Below are 20,668 nucleotides of genomic sequence, written 5' to 3'. Positions count from 1 at the left end.
CAGTGTTATACAATAACAATGATACTCTAATACTGTATTGTATAACAAAAATAAGATCCAAATAATGAAGGAGAAGAAGAAGAAGAAAGAGTGAAAGGAGTAGGATAAAAATGAATGGTAGTGAGAGAGAGAGTTATAATTTTTTATCGAAAATGTAAGAGAAATTATGGAAAAGGAGGAGAAGAAGGTGTTGGAGAAGGAAGTGGAGGAGAAAAAGGAGGAGGAGGTTGTGGAAGAGATGGTGGATGCAGTGGAGGTTGTGGAGGAGGAGGAGGAGCAGGAGAAGGAGAAGGAGAAGTGGGGGGAATTTTGAATGTGTATTTTCCTTGTAAATTCATTTATAAATTATCAAAAAATTGCGGCATTTAATCAGAGATCAGAGAGTAGCTCGACTACTGCTGAACAGACAGTCTCAAATCATTTAACTCAAGTGATATTCACTTTTTACTATCGGTATTAAACTTAACAATAATTATCAAACTGAACAATTAAATCAGTATCGCAGTATCTATGATTTCAGTAGCGTTTTCGTCTCTGTTCTATTACGTTCCCAGTCTAGTGTGTATTTCGGACTGGTTTAAAGCGTTGCAGAAAACTTATCATAAGTTTGTGAATTTTGAAAATCTGAATGACAGTTATAAGTTTGTAAAGAAAAGTTTGCGTGTATTATCTTGCTTCGCAAGTCTTGAAAAAGATTTTCGGTGAGTGCACGGAAAGGTTTTACTCATTTTGTTATATATTTTTATTTTCCAGATAGAAATTACTGAGATATTGCATTTATTTAGAAGCTAATTAATTATTTAATTAGCTAATGAATAATTATTATTAAACAAAAATCCAATTTAAATGGTTTAATCACCCCGAATTTACATCATTTGATTTGGATTTTCGTTTAATTATTATTATTTTTATTTTGTCCAGAAATACAGTACCTATCTATATTATATAAAAGAGAAATGGCACTCACTCATTGACTGACTGACTGACTGACTCACTCACTCACTCGCATAACTAAAAATCTACCGGACCAAAAACGTTCAAATTTGGTAGGTATGTCAGTTGGCCCTTTAGAGGCGCACTAAGAAATCTTTTGGCAATATTTCAACTCTAAGGGTTGTTTTTAAGGGTTTAAAGTTCGTCTTTTAGCATGTATATTCTTCTTCTCCCAATCTCTTAATTATAATTGAAAAATTCCATATCATATGTTACTATAGAACTATAATCTAGATAGAGTACCTCTTCGAAACAGTTGTTAACTGGCAACTAAATTAATAATTTTGTCAGGTTGGCATTAAGTTGAGTTGACTTTGTTAGGTTGGCACCAAGTTGAAGATTTAAATGCATTTATCGCGGAAAAATTGATTGGGCACTGCTACTTCAATCCTGGGAATATTATATTACTAGCAGTCAGGCTCGCTTCGCTCGCCATATCCGTTTAGCCAGACGTTTAGTCTGGATCCCCGACTGGATTGTCCTGACATATGATAAAAATGCTCAAATGAAAAATGCAGGCGAGCGAAGCGAGCCTGCTGATCTCATCCTTGGACGATCCAGTCGGGGGTCCAGACGGATATGGCGAGCGAAGCGAGCCTGATGGCTAGTATGTGTATATAAGAAAGAACTTTCAAAATAAATTATAGTCGAGGAACTTTTTTTAATGTCTAGTATTTTTTATGAATATTTAGCTATATTATTACCGGTAATTATATAATTATTTTCCTATGAATCTCATTCAGCTGATTTTTATTGATATTTTACTAACATTGTCTAGTCTCAGTTTGAATTATACAATTCATTAAATGATTTTCCCATGAAAACTCATTATCATTTGAATAGCATACTAATATAGTTTATCTATGATATTAATATTTTATTCATTTATTAGGTTAGCACAAACAATACAAAGATTGGAAAAGGAAAAACAGACTATTGCCCAAAACTTCTTCAATTTCCTAATTTAGTTTCAAATTATCCACATATTGGTATCACACATTGTTGGAGCTCTGGAGAATTTTTAGAAAGATTTGTAGAAAATTACATTATTTTACATTATTATGATACATTATTATTATCTGAAAAAGGTTTAGCGTTCATTGTTGTATTCTGTGGTATTTTTAAGACAAATAAGATTATAGTCAAGCACTAAAACAAGATAGTCTAAAAAGTGCATGAATTGGAGTCTAAAAAGATGATCTCAAAGTGCAATTACATCAATAATTTTGTAATATTTGTGTTTTTTATAATTGTTGACAAATTTTGTTCAAAATTATTTTTTTGAAGCAAGAAAAATGTATGTTCTCTTATAGGAAAATGACAAAACAAAAATCTCAAGACACAACAGAAGAAAATCTCAGAAAACTTCCTAGTAGGGGTTATAAGTGTTCTCCAAGAACACGAACTCTAGCTATTGGATGGTTCAATTTTGTAAGTACCGGAACAATATTTCTATCTTTTCTCAATATTTCTTATGGATATCTTCCTGCTAGAATCCAATCATAGAGGAAAAATACAAGTGGATTGAGTTGTGTTTAAATAAAATATTCAGATGATTATCAGGCAATACATTGGACTATAAATAATGAATGATTTATTCTATGAAAGTGATACTATAGTGAGGTCCACGTTATAATGGCAGAGAAGAAAGATAGGAGAACAACGTTGCTGATCCTCTGTCTTGTCAATGCCTTCTATAGACGGTAGCTGATACAGGTTTATTAATTGATGTAATATCAACTGTTCATTCGTTTAAAATGATCAATTATATTTTATCGAGCAAGAAATTATATTTTTCAATAATTTCATAATTAAGATGAAATATTCTGTTAATCAATCATTAATTCTACATTATTAAAAGACGATCTGGCAACAGAGCAAAGCGAAAAGGAGATAGCGCTATCCGCTTTGTTGAATGATAGACAAGGATAGCAATACCATTGCTGATCAAACACTGCCATTCTAACGTGGACCTCACTATATCAATCACTACTCACTTTTTTATTGGATTGAATGTTGAGATAATCAAGGAGAAAAACTACTCCAATATTTAATTTCATATTTTTTCAATAATTTTATAATGAATCTCCATAATTAAGATGAAATATTTTGTTAAAAATCTTCAATTCTACATTGTTTAAAGGCGATCTGACAATACAGCAAAGGAAGAAAGAGATAGCGTTATCAGATTTGTTGAATGATAGACAAGGATCCATTGCTAAATAATCACTACTATTATAATGTGGACCTCACTATAGTAGGCCCTACATTTTTCTCGTGGAGCTATGTGACGCTGGTAGTCTATAATCATATGCCGTTATTTCACTCTCACCCTAACAGAACTGTGTAATAATAAATAGTAGTCGACAGTAATCGGTTTGAGTTAAAAAAAACGGCCTGAAATTTTCAACATATGAACGACCATGGGATATCATCTTATGCTATATCTTCTCTCTAAGATTATACTGTGTAGTTTCTTGTAGCATAAAAATATTCCATTAATTATTATTATTAAACGAAAATCCCAATTAAATTATGTAAATCACCCCGTAGACTCCTGCTACTGCAAATATTGATAACAGGGTAAACAGCTAGATGGAAATTCGATAAGCGCTCAAATTTCCATCTAGCTGTCAACCTTGTTGTCAATATTTGCAGTAGCAGAAGTTATCGGGGTGATTTACAGCATTTAATTTGGATTTTCGTTTAGTAATAATGATTCATTAATTATCAGTTGAACATATGCAACTTCAAATTTATTTCCATCTATTCCAATAATGATTATTCTAATAGAAAATTATTTTAATTTCAGATAATCTGTCTAATCTCCTTCGAATGTATTTTATGGTATGGTGTGAACAGCACTGACGAGCATTTAGACAGATTCCTTTACAATACAGCAGACCTCAGTCCCACAAAAGTGGAATACATAAAATCTGTAGCAGGGTTTGCAAGGGAGGAAGCCATTTTGAGGAATTTAGAATACAATCAGATAAAGAACAAACTGGCTAAAGATGGGAATGATAGAGTGTATGATTCGGATATTCTTCAAGATCCTTTGTATGACCACTGGAATGCCCTGAGACCTGCAGTTATACTTAGTGATATTATTTTCAACGAAAATCTTCTCAGACTTGTGCACAGAGTCCTGTTTGTGGCTGGAGGAGGTAATTATTATTTTTATTCATTCAATAAATTATTAATCATTTTTAAATATAATTTATTATCTATTTATTCAAGGGTAACGTTCTAGAAGTACTTTATGCCTAGGATATGATAGGGGGATTTTCATTTAATCATTTATTTATTCAAGGGTAACGTTCTAGAAGTACTTTATGCCTAGGATATGATAGGGGGATTTTCATTTAATAATTTATTTATTTAAATGCAACGTTCTAGAAGTAGCCTACTTTATGCCTAGGATATGATAAGGGGATGAATGATAATACAAACATTTTTATTTATAATGATTTCATGAATGTAGCTAGAGGATGGATGTGATCTATAGTGATAGTGAGGTCCACGTTATAATGGCAGTGTTTGATTTGCAATGGTATTGCTATCAGTGTCTATCATTCAACAAAGCGGATAGCGCTATATCTCTTTCTCGCTTTCAAATTCAAATTCAAATTCAAATTTATTTATTCAAGTCACAATACATTCTGGTCTATACACGAATCTACAATAAATTACAGTACAACAGCTACTTATGCAACAAATTTCACATATTATGAAAAGCTTTATGAAGCTAACATATTATGAAGAGCTTTGCTCTGTTGCCAGATCGGTTTTTAACAATGTAGAATTAGTAATTAATTAACAAAATATTTAATCTTGATTGTGGAAATTCATCATGAAATAATATTGAAAAATATAATTTCTTGCTTAATGGAATATAATTTATTATTTTAAAGGAGAATACAAAGTTAATATTACATCAGTAAACCTGTATCAGCTACCGTCCATAGAAGGCATTGACAAGACAGAGAATCGGCAACGTTGTTCTCCTATCTTCCTCCACTGCCATTGTGAAGAGGACCTCACTATAGGTTTGTAATTTACTATTTGCTTCTGACTTCCTAATTTATTCTACAATATACGCTTATAAAGATGCGATTACTATATCGAATTTACAGTGCTATATTATAACAAAAAATATGAATACAGTAGAACTCCAATTATACGAGCTTCGACTATCCGAATCACTTTCAGAAAAAAATTTGTCCAAAATTTCTTCCCCCCGCAAAGCCAGTGTTTTTTGCGTTCGCTCACTATTGTCCTTCCCTCCGCGAAGTCAGTGTAGTAAACATGTGGAAATATCATGTTTCTTTCATTTAATTCAATAAAAAAATAGTGCAATATCAAAACGTAGGTTTTTACTTTCCCCCAAGTAGCAAAACAATATTGTCTTAATATTGGAAGGAATGTTTTCCGAATATTGTTAAATATATTGTAAATGTTGGTCAATGTTGTCAAAATACTCTGACAATATCTTTATGAAACATTTTATATTTTTTTGAAAATATTATAGCAATGTTGGTAAATATTGCTAAGATATTTTGAAAAAATATTGGAAAATATTGTCACAATATTGAGACAACATTTTTTAAAAAATATTGTCTCAATATTGTGACAAAAATTATCACAACATTGTTCAATGTGTTGTAAATGTTGGTCAATGTTGTCAGAATACTCTGACAATATCTTTATGAAACCTTTAATATTTTTTGAAAATATTATAGCAATGTTGGTACATATTGCTAAGATATTTTGACAAAATATTGGAAAATATTGTCACAATATTGAGACAAGATTTTTTAAAAAATATTGTCTCAATATTGTGACAAAAATTATCACAACATTGTTCAATGTGTTGTAAATGTTGGTCAATGTTGTCAGAATACTCTGACAATATCTTTATGAAACCTTCAATATTTTTCCTACGATATTTGAAAATATTGGTTGATGTTGGGAAGATATTTTCCTGAAATATTGAAATATATTAACACAATATTGATATTGAACCGAATATTTCCACAAAACATTGTGGAAAAATTATCTCATAATATTGTGAGAAAATTATTCCACAGTATTGTGAGAAAATTATTCCACAATTTTGTACAAAAATTTTTGACACTATTTTACAATATTGTGAGAACATAAGGGTACAGTTATACTATGTGCAAGCTTGCTCAAATAAGCACTTTCAAGCTAGTACCTAGTGCCAACTTACAGGTGAAATTTTTTTTTTTCAAATGGATGAAACACGTTATGATGTGCTCGGAGAGAATGGTACTAACTCTGCATTATTCATGGATCATTTCTATTCTCTCTGTGCATGTCATGAGGTGTTTCTATGCATGTTACCAGATTCTGTTTTTACCTGTAAGTTTTCACTACCAGCTTGAAAGCGCTTATATGAGCAAACTTGCTCATAGTGTAACTGTACCCTCATTACACAATTTAAAAAAATATTATAAATAGACTACATTTTTGCAATTTTGTAAATTTCAATTAATATTTTCAACAATATTGAGGTTTCAGGGATTGATTATTCAATTAAAAACCGTAATTATAATCAATTACTAATTTATTGTTTATGATATCAGTAAATTGAACATGTAGACACGTTTTATGATCTTTTCTGTCACTACTATTATATTCTTATCTATTCGAGAGGTTCATCTTCACAATCGATGTCGAATATTGTTATTGTAGCTGGTGTTGATGGCTGATTCCTGGAAAAAATGAAAATAATAAAAAAATCAGAAAGAAACTAATTCAAAGCAGAAAATATTTGATCAATTTGTTTTATTAATACTTAATGGTTATAATTGGATATGAAATCATAAACTTGTATTTTTTATTGATAGAAGTTGTAGAGAATCAGATTCTGAAGAAAACGTTGAATGGCGGTGATTGTGTTAAAGTGGCTCAAATTTCAGAAATCCCGATCGGAAGAAGACAAAATAGTCAAACCATAGCACATCTGAATCAGTGTTTAGTCTCTCTATTTTGATCATTTGATAACAATTCCTGAGTCTTGGGTAAGTTTTACACAATCATGCCAATCAACATTCCCTCCAGAATGAAGTTATAGCTAGAGTACCCAATAAAAAAATTGTTGGTTCATGAAAGACAAGGTTATTAAAAACAAGGTTATTCCGATTTGAGGAAACTGAAAGTGATGGGGAACCCGAAAAATAGTACAGATCAGAGATCCCGACTGGCGCATTGAAAATATTAATCATATTGAGCTTTCATGGCTCATAACATCCACAAGGTTGCTTTAATAAAAAAATTATTGATCAATTGAGTTTTACATTTTTACCAATGTTTTATTAATAATATCATGTTTCTGTAATGTTGAAATCAGATCTATTTATTAGATTCAGTCCAAGTAGAAACCAAGTGAAGTGTTCTACTTTGAGAAGTGTAACAAGATTACAACATAAATGATATTATTGTCTTGCTGAAAAGACAAGTGCATGCGCACGGTACTAGAATTTCTGATCTGTAGCACTTTAAAAGGCCGGGACACATATAACCGCACCGAGCCCGTGCCGAGGTACGGCCGAGCTACGTCCACGACACGGTGATGATAGTAGGAGAACACACATATCCGTGCGACAGCCGAGCGGCAGCAGTGTCTCAGTTCTGTAGTGCTACTGTGCTCTGATTTCTGAATGTGTTAAACTATTGTTAATAATATAACACTATTAAAGCTTGTTACTTGTGAACCTTTTGTCCCGGCCAAAAGTTTACTCTACCCACCCGATTTTCATTTCGTCCCAATATCAGGCAGTTATGGAACAACCTTCTTTTTAATAACCTTGGGTGAAAGATGCTTATTCAGGAAACAGCTCAATACAGAGTGAGTAAAAAGTTTGAAAACGGCTTGATACTTTTCATAGAGGTGATTTGATGGTCGGACGTAGGGGATCGTGCCAATATAAAAGTTCCTATACTCAATCATGACATTACAAATTTGGTCTGCTATCTTGGCTCAGTGATATTGAATCCAAGCTCTTTTTTTCGAATGGGAAGATTGTCGTGTTATACATGATTCCAATGCTGTTTTTCAAGAAAAATTGAATTGTAAGATTAATGCTTACATTTTGTCCAACTTGGATTGGGCTTGTGCAAGCCACGTAGCCGCTTTCAACTAGACCTGCTTCAATTCTGCCTTCGGCCAGCACCGGTTTGTAGCAGCTGCTGTAACAATAAAATTTATGAGAACACTAATCCTATCACACATTACTCATTACAATGCGAAAGAAAAGTATAAAGGACAAACAATGTATGAACAAAACTACTTTTTCTAGGTGGGATCGGCTGGAAAGATAAGATGAGGAGGAAGAATGTTTTATAAATCATGGTTTATCATGTAATAGGCAGATTTTAGTAAAACATGAACAGGAAAGTGTTTAGAAAAACCGATAAGAAGTCTGGGTGAAATAATTTGAGAGGAAAAAGTGAATCTTCTGAGCATGTTATAAGAAAATTGTAATATTAATGTATTTCCAAAAAATATCCATTATTCAGTAATGGAATCATGCTTTTTATTATGTAGAATTAACGGTGCCCTACAATTAGTAGGCCTAACACCTTGATATTCTAGAAACTCGAAATAGAATGAAATATATTTGGATAAAAGTTCAAAGTTATCTCTAGTTTTCCAAATAGTATTTCTTTATTGGAAATTGAAAGCTGGTCTTGTTATGCATGATAGGCCTATCACTTAACTTGCTACCGCAAAGCAAGTAGGCCCCGCCCTCGGAGGTTGAAATGAAGGTAACGATTCTATTCTATTCCAATACGGAATTTCAATATGAAGTGAATGGTGAGAACCTTAAATCAATAGGACAAACTGTTTCAAAGCTATGTGGAGTGTTAATCACAGACTTGTAGCTTACTACAAATCAATTGATATTTCCAATACTAATTAATGATCAGCATTATAATGACCACCTCCCAATTGAAAAAAATCAACTTAGAGATTCAATATTGCAAATCCTGGATGGAATGCCTTCTTTTTTTATTAATAGAATAGAATGACTTTTTCATTTTAATGACGTGGCGAAGTTTGGACAGTAATGTCCACTCAACCACGGTGTTTGTGGATGTCATGTTTAATGGCGAAATAAAGTTTTTGAGTCATACAGTGAAGTAGAATTTTCTATTCAAGTGGGATTTTGTCCGACTGATATTGATATTGCAAAATTAGAGTTGTTTAAAAAATATAAAGCAAGCTACACAGTGAACTTCAAAAGAGAAATTAGCTGAAATCTTACCAATCATAACTTCAGTTATCAGAAGGTCCTTGAAAGGTTTTTCTCTCTCTTATGGTCGTCCTTGCTTTGGATGGTGAGGAAGGGTCACCAGCTTCACCATGATACTCATGATTGTGCGCCCTTCCGAAGCTTTATCGGCGCATGACGCGACATACGTCTCCTTTGAACAATGAAAAAAATACTTCAGTTGAAGAATAAAATCAAAGTATTCTCAAAGGGATCAAGTATGTCTGATGAATTCATAATGTAACCTTTGATTTTTTGCAATTTCCCAAAAAACTCTATTAAATAAGAGATTATGTATGTGAATCATTTTTGTTCTAAGTGCTAAGTTCGGTTCCATTTAGTGGAATTTATAGGTACGGCAAAAAAAAAATATTGTACTAGGTGTTTGGATTTAGGATTGAATTCGGAAAAAATAATTTTAAAGTTAGTGATTTGAAAAGATTTTGAAACGCTGAACATTTGAAAAAAAAATATAGGCTCTGATACTCTTATACCGATGGAAATAAGAGACTAAATAATTTAGTGTCTAATTATTTATTTTTAGCTTGAACCTCCTTATTATCCCCCAGTCATACAATAGCCCACAAATTTGGGTTGGGTTATAAATTATAATTTAGCCCACAAATTTGGGTTGGTTATTATAATTATAAATTATTTATAACCCAACCCAAATTTGTGGGCTATTTATGACTGGGGGAAAATAAGGAGGTTCAAGCTGTAGGTCATATATTACAGCTTACTATAACTATAATGTGTATTCAGGATAGGTAGAATTCAACTGGTCAACCAAAATAAATCAACTAAACCCACCCTTATAGAGAAAAAATAAAACACAAGCTACATATATAATATAATAATGTATATTATTTTCTCCAAGCTACCCTATAGTAGGCTTAATTATACTTTTATCAGTCTAACTGATTCAAACTTCCATAAATTTAGTAATATTATTGTGTACTTACATTGATGATAGAAGATCACGTGACTTCAAAACAAATAAATGCCTGGATAAAACACTGGAAACAGGAAATATACTCTGTATTCAATACGTGATGAACTGAAACTAACCCTTGCAAGCTTGCGACTGCATTAGACAAAAAGATCAAGTCCAATAACTATATAGCAAAAGGCAAACGCAACTCAAAAAGGCGCGAAAATACTTCGACAAGGAAGGAGTGAGTTTCGAGAGAGAGAGAGCACGGCCGTGAACAATGGTGAAAGTTAGGCCTACATACTATTACAAAAGAAGGAGCTTGTAGGAGGGGGAGAGACTCAGACAATATACCGTACTAAAAAGTATAGCAATAGAAGACAACCACAGAGAAGGGATTCTCTTCTCTGTGAGACAACCAAGAATATGGCGGAACTGCCGAAAGATCTCGTTGTCCAGTGAGTGATTTATTCATTTATTGTAAAAATATCTGACTGCTAGTCGTTTTTTCTAAAAGAAAAAAGGGATTCAATAATAAGCAGTTCGTGATGGAAAACAACATTGAAGAATTCAATAGAAGACATTTGCAGTTGAAAAGAGAACATACAGCGTAGGGATTACGGATTAGATTAGATTAGATTAGAGTTCTCTTTATTCATGCAGGCCTATGTTATGTTACAATATAATACACTGCTGGCTTATACACTAATTTAGATTGAATGGCAATATTTCTTATTATTGAACGAATTTTACAAGATATGAAGAATTAATTAATGAGAATAGAGATTGAATGCAATTTTTGAATAACGATAATTGACCGAACGCAGTGAGTTCTATGTTATAACTCGGATTTTCTTTCGTCTGTCTGTATGTAATGCATTTACGGCCAAACAAACGCGTTGATAGAATTCTATGAGATTTGGCAAGAATATTCCTTTCTTACTGCGCGTCGATGTATACACCAACTTACACCTTTGTCTCGATATGGTGTAACTAAAAACTATTTGCACTCAACTTCAAGCCACGAAATAAAATTGTAATTAAGAAAGAAATGTTATTGTTGTGATCATGCTCTGATCTGATCGAATAATAAACACCGATTCTGGTAGAAGTAAGTAAGCATTCCTGAGAAATAAGCGATTCTACTACTGAAAAACTTTATGTACCGGAATTCTAATATCAAACCTCCATACCTACAATCTGATAATTTCATATTATAATAAGAAAACTATTTTCTTGAGCTTCGTGAAGTTCTATTTGCACAAAAGAGGAAAATCTATACAGGTTTATTTCAACATGAAATTCAATAGTGTGTCGTCCAATAAAGTATGTAATGAAAACATTTGTGGTATGTTGGGTGTGTGCTTTGTAGATGTGAGATTCTCTAAAATTATAATTAGTAGATAACCCGTGTTCCGCAATGGCAGTCTAATTAAAAACTGGACCTACTGAAATATTCAAGAATTCAAAATAGGCCTAAAACCATCCTCGGTAAATTAAGAATAAATATGCAAAATATTTCAAGTCAATCAGCTCAGTAGTTCTGGTGTGATGATACGTCATTCGTGAATTTCCTGTCACCTACGTCTATCTATTAGCCAATATTATTTCCTTAATTAGGCTATAATTTATTATAGATAACTCTAAAACATCAACACAGACAAATTATTATCGTGATTCACATGATACGGAAGATAATTGAATGAAGATCTAGAACTTACATGTAGGCCTAAATTATTTTGCTGTAAACTTACTATAATCTTGATACATAGGTACTATACATTACGATAGGAAGAGAGTTATGAGAGTTTCAGCAGCAAATCTTCCAAAAACTAGTGTCACAACCTCTTTCATCTACAAAAAGTGTTACAAAACTGTAGTGTGTTCTGTAAAATGTTATTGCCTTTCTATTATATTTGCGACACGTTTCCTACAATCAAACTTCTATATTATGCATTTATAATATTTCAAACGTTAATTCATTCTTCAGAAGTTCATATTTCTTAACATTTATTATGTTTCTATAAGAGAAACTATGGAATATTATAGAAACTTATAGAAGATTAGAAAAATCTATGCAATACAGGTATGACTCATCCAATTCAGGTATTAACGGTTGATACTAACGGTTGATATTTCACTCACAACTCAGATTACGAAGTGACAGTGAACTCTATACTAAATAGGCTATGTATCGTTCATGTACTATAGCCTACTTCAAATTATGGAATAGTACTGCGATGTACTCGAAACGAAGAAGCAGTATTGGGCTACAGTTTAGAATTTAGTTTTCAGTAGGCTACCTGCCAGCAAAGACAAGAAGATTCTCAGCCAAAAATCCAGTTATATAGTGGTGTGTCTCACTCTTTTGAATTCTGATCTATTGATGCGAATTGGAATCATTGTCTACTTTTCAACTTTTTCTATCCAGAAAGGTTTAGAAGGTCCCTGCTTTGTAAATACTGCAGCTATAGTTGAATAGCTTTAGTTATACATACTAGGGATAGTGGGCAGTTGGATGAGTACTTATATATACAGGACAAAACATCTTCTCCCGCTTTCTCTATCACTTCTCTCTCTCTCCTCCCCTCTTGCTTATTCACCCGCTTTCTCTCCCGCTTACTCACTCACTCAATCTCTAACTCACTCACTCTCTCTCTCACACACACTCTCACTCTCTCTCTCTTTCTGTCTCTTTTAATTATTTTTTTTAATTAATTTTTTATACTTTGTAAAATTTGTTCAATAATTAGCATTACCGTAAATTTATGTATAAGCCAGTAAATATTGTAACATACGGTACATAAATAAATAACTCTAATCTAATCCAATCTCTCTCTTTCACTCTCTCTCTCTCTTTCACTCTTTCTCTCTCTGACAACTATTTGCTGAAACACGGCCGATTTATGTAGTTACATCACAATATTATATTATCGTTATTTAAATTGCATTAAATCTTCATTCTCATTCATTTATTTTTCATACCTTGTCAAATTTGTTGAATAATTATCAATACTGTCATTTTAATGTAAATAAGTGTATAAGCCAGTGTATATTGTAACATACCTAAGTAAAGAACTAGATTCATTCTAATATAATCAATCTCTCTTTGTCAGTTTGTCAGCCTTGATCAACAAGGAGAATTCAAACCAAAGTCTAGACTTGTTTGACCCTTGCAATAAAAGCTAAATACCCAACAAGCCATATTCGAGCTCGACTCCAACAAGTATGTCATTCTTGAACAAGAAGGGTTTGCTGATTTCGATTCAAGTAGAAAAATTCAATGGGATTTTGATTAGACTTGAGCGATATTTACATTATCATTCAATATTGTGACAAAGTTATATTGATATTATGTAAATATCGCTAAACAATATTTACTTGGTGAATTATCCAATATTGTATTGATATTATCTGAAAATGTTGAACAATATCTACATGGTATATCATTCAATACTGTGACAATGTTGTATAGATATATTAAATATTGCTTAGCAATATTTAGGTAATTTTAAATTTAATATTGTAATAATGTTGTATTGATATTATCTCAATATTGCCAAACATTATTTACATGATATATTATTCAATATTGCGACAATGTTGTATATATATTATTTAATATTGCTGAACAATGTTTACATAATATATGATTTGATATTGCAAAAATATTATCCAATATTGTGCCAATGTTGTATTGATATTATCTGAAAATGTTGAACAATATCTACATGGTATATCATTCAATACTGTGACAATGTTGTATAGATATTATTAAATATTGCTTAGCAATATTTAGGTAATTTTTAATTTAATATTGTAATAATGTTGTATTGATATTATCTCAATATTGCCAAACATTATTTACATGATATATTATTCAATATTGCGACAATGTTGTATAGATATTATTTAATATTGCTGAACAATGTTTACATAATATATGATTTGATATTGCAAAAATATTATGACAATACTGCTACAATATTATAATGACAATATCTTTAACAATGTTGCTGAATGTTGTGGCAATAATGAGACAATATTTTTTTGCTACTTGGGCCTTGCCCTATTACCATAGGTAAGGAAAGTATTGCTTTCCGAAAAAAATTAAGGTACCCCAATTTCTAAATTTCTATACGTTTCAAGGTCCCCTGAGTCCAAAAAAGTGGTTTTTGGGTATTGGTCTGTATGTATGTGTGTGTGTGTGTGTGTGTGTGTGTGTGTGTGTGTGTGTGTGTGTGTGTGTGTGAGAGAGAGTGAGTGTGTGTGTGTGTGTGTGTGTGTGTGTGTGTGTATATGTGCGTCTGTGTACACGATATCTCATCTCCCAATTAACGGAATGACTTGAAATTAGGAACTTGAGGTCCTTACCATATAAGGATCTGACACGAATAATTGCGATCAAATGCGATTCAAGATGGCGACTAAAATGGCGAAAATGTTGTCAAAAACAGGGTTTTTCGCGATTTTCTCGAAAACGGCTCCAACGATTTTGATAAAAGTTGTACCTGAAATAGTCATCGATAAGCTCTATCAACTGCCACAAGTCCCATATCTGTAAAAATTTCAGGAATTCCGCCCCATCTATGCAAAGTTTGATTTTAGATTCTCAATTATCAAGCATCATATACAGTTTAAACAAAAAAATTTCGAGTGGAATAGATTGAGCATGAGAATCTCTACAATTAATGTTCAGTAACATTTTCACCTAAAATTAAAAATAAACTCGAAAATCGAGAAAATGTGATTAACCAATTGCAAACTATTGGCAACTGTTGATTCTATCAAATGATTCACTATGAAGAGATAGCAGACCTCGTGTGTCTCCAGCGTTATTACCCTGTCACCAGCTGGCTCTAATCTTCGAATAGTACACTTGAGATGCGCGGGAACACTACCGTAGCGTCAGGTGATCAATTTTCATAACGGCAAGGAAAGTTTGGAGTGCGCCACACCAGATTTTTTTCTCTCCAATGGCAATTTAAAAAAAACTCCAATTATCCGAATATTTGATTATCCGAATGGGTCCCGGTCCCCATTAATTCGGATGATTGGAGTTCTACTGTATTATGAATGTCACAACCACTCATTTATTAAGAATATCAAGGAACATGTTCCATTAGATACCCCATTGTCCATCTAATATTATGTTTAATTAAGTTTGTAGTTACAACCAAATCTTTTATATTGTTATTTCAATAGATTAGTGGTTCTGGAAATTTCAAGATCCTTTAATCAATATTGATATTTACATCATCAAATCCGCTACTAAACAGAAAAACGTATGATATAATTTTAGAACATTCAAAGAAATTTTTCCAATATTATCGGTGGGTCTTTTGCAGTAAAAAATGAACGTCATTGATGATTATGTTTGATTAAAAAATGAACTTCCACTTCTCAATATTATCAGTTTTGTAAGACAAATTCCCATTCATTATCAGTATAGCTTTTGTTTATTATGGGTAATCCCATTTTCATGAAATTGAATATTTATAATCACGGTATTATTAAACAAAAATCCAAATAAATGATTGCAATATCTCATTAACACTTTCGATCTGTAAATTAAATATTGATTTTGTTGAATGATCAATTCCAATTGAATTGAAGGGAATTTGAATAATATGTTTTTGTTAGAGAATAATCAACAATATTCTAATGAAATTTGAAGGTTATTCTCCCTTCGTTATCACTGATTTTTCATTCTTTGTTAGTTTTCATTTTATTCCTCAAGCCAGAGGATTACATCAATTTTTAAATTATTTATTATTTTTTTCAATGTTGAAGTCATATATTTTGTTATTCTGTACCGTACTTTTATTTATTTCATTGGAAATTACAGATCATGATTATGATAAATATAATTTGATTGGGAGAAGACAATAGGCATAGCCCAAAACTGTCTTCTCCCAAATTTTTACAAATAAGAGTTTCAAAAAAGAATAAGGTTAAGGCGATCTTAACTTCTTAATAATTAAGTTTTATTTCTTTTATTATACTATTATTTGAATTCGTATTGAATCCATTATTATTATTATTTTATTCTCAAGCTTATCTTTTTTTATTATAATTATTTTATTTTGTGATCGCTTGTGTTGTCTATGGAACTCTCCTCTACACGCAGATATTCGGTCTTTGTGGAGAAATTCCGTATAATTGAGTTGTTTCCATGTTTCGCTGTGGATACTTGAAGGAATAAAAGATACGGTATTATTATTTGAATTTGAATATTATCTCTGCTGGGATTGTTTTTTCTGAATACAATAATTATTTCAACAATAATCAAAGGTAATAATGCTTCCTTCATAATTGGTGACTTTTTTGGTTTACAATGACACTTTCATTTCACTTTGACATACGGTATCACTTTCATAGAATATCATTCATTATTAATATTCAATGTTTAATGTATTGCCTGATAATCATCACAATAATTTATTTAAATCAACTCAAACTACTTGTATTTTTTCCCTATGATTGAATCCTATAATAAGTTTGAATGATGTGAAATATAGTTTTAAATTTTTTCTCTTTCCAGGTTCCATTTTCTTCTTGATTATAATTGGATCAATTGTGGGAATTGGAGTAATTTTCAACGGTTTGCTGCTTTATGGAGCACACGTGGTAAATAAATAAAAATAGATTTTAAATTAATTTTAATGTGGGTCGATTGTAGTTTAACTTACCGTATACCATATATTCTTGATTGAACATAAAGATTGGCATTCTTGATTCTTTCTTCAGCCGCAATAAAAAAAAAATTCCCCATAATTCTATGAATTATGTAGGTAATGTAATCTATATAAATGAAAGAATATTATTGACTACACGTACGGGATAGAAAATCCACGAATGACGCATCATCACGACGTCTGAACTACTGGAATGATTAACTTGAAATTTTGCATATAGATTCCCAATTTACCGAGGATGGTTATACTCCTATTTTCAATTCTCCAAGATTTCAGTGAATCAAGTTTTGAATTAGACCCGTGTTACTTGCTTATTGTTTAATAAAATTTTTATATCAAAATTAAATTCAAATACTGATGTGAATATTTATTGCTCCAACACCTACCAAATTTCAATAGTGATGGAATATTTTATTTTTATTGAAGTTCTTTCAAATATATCTCTAAATCCCATTCATACATATCACCCAAACGTTTCTCAACAGTAGTGTTTTTATATCTTCAATTTTCATGTGTATATTTTTATCAAAGTTTACAGCATTCGACTGTGGATTTTCGTTTGATTATAATAATGTTCTCCTGACCAAAAACTACACAACATCTCAAAGGATTTGGAAATGACGTACAGTGAATAAGCTCATCTAGGCATTTGAGACTCATGAGCTATAGCTTATACAATATACAATCCACCAATAATTATAACATTATTTATTAGCATTTGATAGATGCCATAAATCATTCCTTCACATTTGAATCAAGTTAACAGCTTATTTCAATGTGAAATAAATATACAATCCAACCTTCCATCATCCTTATCTCGAATGGTAAGCAATATTTGGAGACATGGGATTCTATTCCTCCCTTCTCATACAATAAGTACATTATCAAAATGATAGGGAGAGAAAAAATAAGGTAACCTTGTCCTATTCCTCTCCCAAATTTAGATATGAGCAAGAAATTATATTTCAAATAGTTTCTTAATGAATTTTCATGATTAAGAAGAAATATTTTGCTAATTAATTATATTTATCAATATATATATTTGTTGTGTATCTGCCATACGCTGAATAAATAAATAAATAAAATTGTTTTATAGAATATATTTTCTTTGTGTACCTATAAAGTTGAGAAGTTTATATAACATTGAATTACTGTAGGTATAATTATTCATATTGAATAAAAATTATTTTTGTATTATCGTATCAATTTTGACGAATTCTTAGTCTTCTTATACAAGATTTTCTCTTTTTTTCAGGATAATGTCACTCAAATCGCAGTCTGGATTGCTTACCAGAGGTTCATTTTTATTTTTGATGTGGGTCTACTTATTCTTACAATAGGCTCAAGAACACCCTTACTTACTTTGCTTCAAATGTTGCGAATCAGTGAGTAGATCCTTAATATTATTAGTAGGCTAATATTCAATTTTTTTAGTCATCTATTTTTCTGTTGATATTTGATAATATTAACTGTTAATTCTTGTTTGAAATGATCAAATACATTTTATTTGTCAAGGAAATGTATTTTCCAATGATTGGATAATGAATTCTCATCAATGAGATTGGATAATTTCTTAATTAATTATATCTCTACATTGTAGAAACTGACCTACTGACAACTTTAATTGTGGAACTAGAAAAGGATAGCATTACCGGTATCGGCTTTGTCGACTGATAGACTTAATTATATTTCTTCTACATTGTTAAAGACCGTTGCCGATCCTCTGTCTTGTCAATGCCTTCTATAGACTTATTATTTAACGAAAATCCCAAATAAACGCTGTAAATCACCCCGAAGACTTCTGCTACTGCAGACATTGCAGACATTACTGCAGACTATCCAAAAATGGATAATTAGTAGTTTTTTGGATAGTTCTCATCGAATTTCCATCTAGCTGTTAACCCTGTTGTCAATGTCTGCAGTAGCAGAAGTCTTCGGGGTGATTTACAGCGTTAAATTTGGGATTTTTGTTGAATAATAATTCTATATTAATTAGCATTTGAATAAATGCATTCTCTATTTAATTCCATCTGCCTTCTATAGACGGTAGCTCATATAGGTTATGATGTAACTGTTCATTCTCGTATAAAAAATCTATTATATTTTATTAAGCAAGAAATTATATATTTCAAATAGTTTCATAATGCATTTTCATGATTAAGATGAAATATTTTGTTAATTAATTATGAATTCTACATTGTTAAAAGATGATCTGGCAACAGAGCAAAGCGGGAAAGAGATAGCGCTATCCGCTTTGTTGTATGATAGACAAGGATAGCAACACCAATATTAATCAAATTCTGCCATTATAACATGGACCTCACTACACTAGCTAGAGACTGTTTTCATTAGCATAGTAGTGGTAGAGTAGAGTAGGGGAAGGCAAGTGGTAGAGTACTATCCCACGGTGCTATACCACTCTACTCTACTAAATACTAGTACTCTACCATGAACATTCTCATTGAGAGAGTTCACCTCACTATAATATATTTTAGTTGAAATTAATGTACTTTTGTTTACAGTTTTCGGATTGTGGTGTACTCGCAATGTGAACCGCCATCTTAGAAGCTTCAGTTGGCCGGAGAAAACTCAGTTATACAAAACCCAAGTCAAACTGTTGCAACCGTCGTCCAATCACAGCTCAGAACCGATTTCAATTGATGTTAGCAATTTATCCAAATTAATTGAAGCATAAATAAAAGTAATTATTCAAAAAGGAGTATTTATTTCCTAATTGAAACCTCTGATATAGTATTTTAATAAGTATCATTAAAAAAAACATGATAAGAAATCCCTGAAACTATTATTAAGCTCAGTTTCATAAAACTTGGGCGGTCAAACTATTCCAATCGCACAATCTCAGTTCAGAACCAATTTCAATTGATGTAAACAATTTATCCAAATTTAATGAAGCATAAATATTTTAAAGTATATATTATTATAATTTATAAGCATAAGTATTAGATTTGAATAGATGTATTTATTTCCTTATTGAAACCTCTGATAGTATTTTATTACATATTATAATCATAGTAGAAAAACATGAGAATAAATCCCTGAAACCATTATATTAAACTCAGTTTTACAAAACTCAATTCAAACTGTTACAATCGCCCAATCTCAGCTCAGAACCAATTTAATTGATGTGAACAATTCATCGAAATTAATTGAAGCATAAATAAAATTATTCATTCTAATAGATTTATTTATTTCCTTATTGAAACCTCTGATATAGTATTTTGATACGTATCATTAAAAAAAAAAAACATGATAAGAAATCCCTGAAACTATTATTAAACTGTTTTATAAAACTTGGGTCAAACTGTTGCAATCTTCGACCAATCTCAGCTCAGAACCGATTTCAATTGATGTGAACAATTTATACAAATTGATTGAAGCATAAATAAAAGTAGGCTATTGATATAAATAGATGTGTTTATTTCCTTAATGAAACCTCTGATAGTATTTTATTACATATAATCATAGTAGAAAAGCATGAGAAGAAATCCCTGAAACCATCATATTAAACTCAGTTTCACAAAACTCAAGTCAAACTGTTGCAATCGTCGACCAATCACAGCTCAGAACTAATTTCAATTGATGTGAACAATTTATACAAATTAATTGAAGCATTAATAGAAGTATTAATTCAAATAGATGCAATTATTTCCTTATTGAAACCTCTGATAGTATTTTAAAACGTATCATTGAAAAAACATGATAAGAAATCCCTGAAACCATTATTA

At 31.3% G+C, this 20,668-nt stretch overlaps 1 protein-coding gene and 1 long non-coding RNA gene across 2 annotated transcripts; one reads left to right on the top strand and one right to left on the bottom strand.

Annotated features, from left to right (window-relative positions):
- The first annotated feature begins 354 nt into the window (after positions 1–354).
- Positions 355–19,636, top strand: LOC120353520. Its single transcript, XM_039437410.1, has 6 exons — positions 355–701; positions 2,307–2,424; positions 3,806–4,160; positions 16,769–16,854; positions 18,178–18,307; positions 19,445–19,636. The coding sequence occupies exons 1-6, from the start codon at positions 511–513 to the stop codon at positions 19,615–19,617; spliced, it is 1,053 nt and encodes a 350-aa protein (XP_039293344.1). The 5' UTR covers positions 355–510; the 3' UTR covers positions 19,618–19,636.
- On the bottom strand, positions 6,566–10,490 carry LOC111061745. The gene is made up of 4 exons (XR_005572431.1): positions 10,256–10,490; positions 9,288–9,447; positions 8,109–8,208; positions 6,566–6,731 (listed from the first exon to the last, which is right to left on the bottom strand). It is a non-coding gene; the product is annotated as an uncharacterized LOC111061745 (long non-coding RNA).
- Positions 19,637–20,668: the final 1,032 nt, after the last annotated feature.

This window comes from Nilaparvata lugens, chromosome 11 (assembly GCF_014356525.2).
Source record: "Nilaparvata lugens isolate BPH chromosome 11, ASM1435652v1, whole genome shotgun sequence".
In the NCBI taxonomy this organism is placed as follows: domain Eukaryota; kingdom Metazoa; phylum Arthropoda; class Insecta; order Hemiptera; family Delphacidae; genus Nilaparvata; species Nilaparvata lugens.
The sequence above is the reverse complement of the archived record's forward strand: the minus strand, read 5'-3'. Positions and strand labels throughout refer to the sequence as shown.

Bases quoted from the DNA above. Each gene is read 5' to 3' on its own strand.
- LOC120353520 (XM_039437410.1), top strand. From the start codon at position 511: ATGATTTCAGTAGCGTTTTCGTCTCTGTTCTATTACGTTCCCAGTCTA. The intron at 2,425-3,805 runs GTAAGTACCGGA...TTTTAATTTCAG, and splicing joins CTATTGGATGGTTCAATTTT to ATAATCTGTCTAATCTCCTT. The intron at 18,308-19,444 runs GTGAGTAGATCC...TTTTGTTTACAG, and splicing joins GCTTCAAATGTTGCGAATCA to TTTTCGGATTGTGGTGTACT.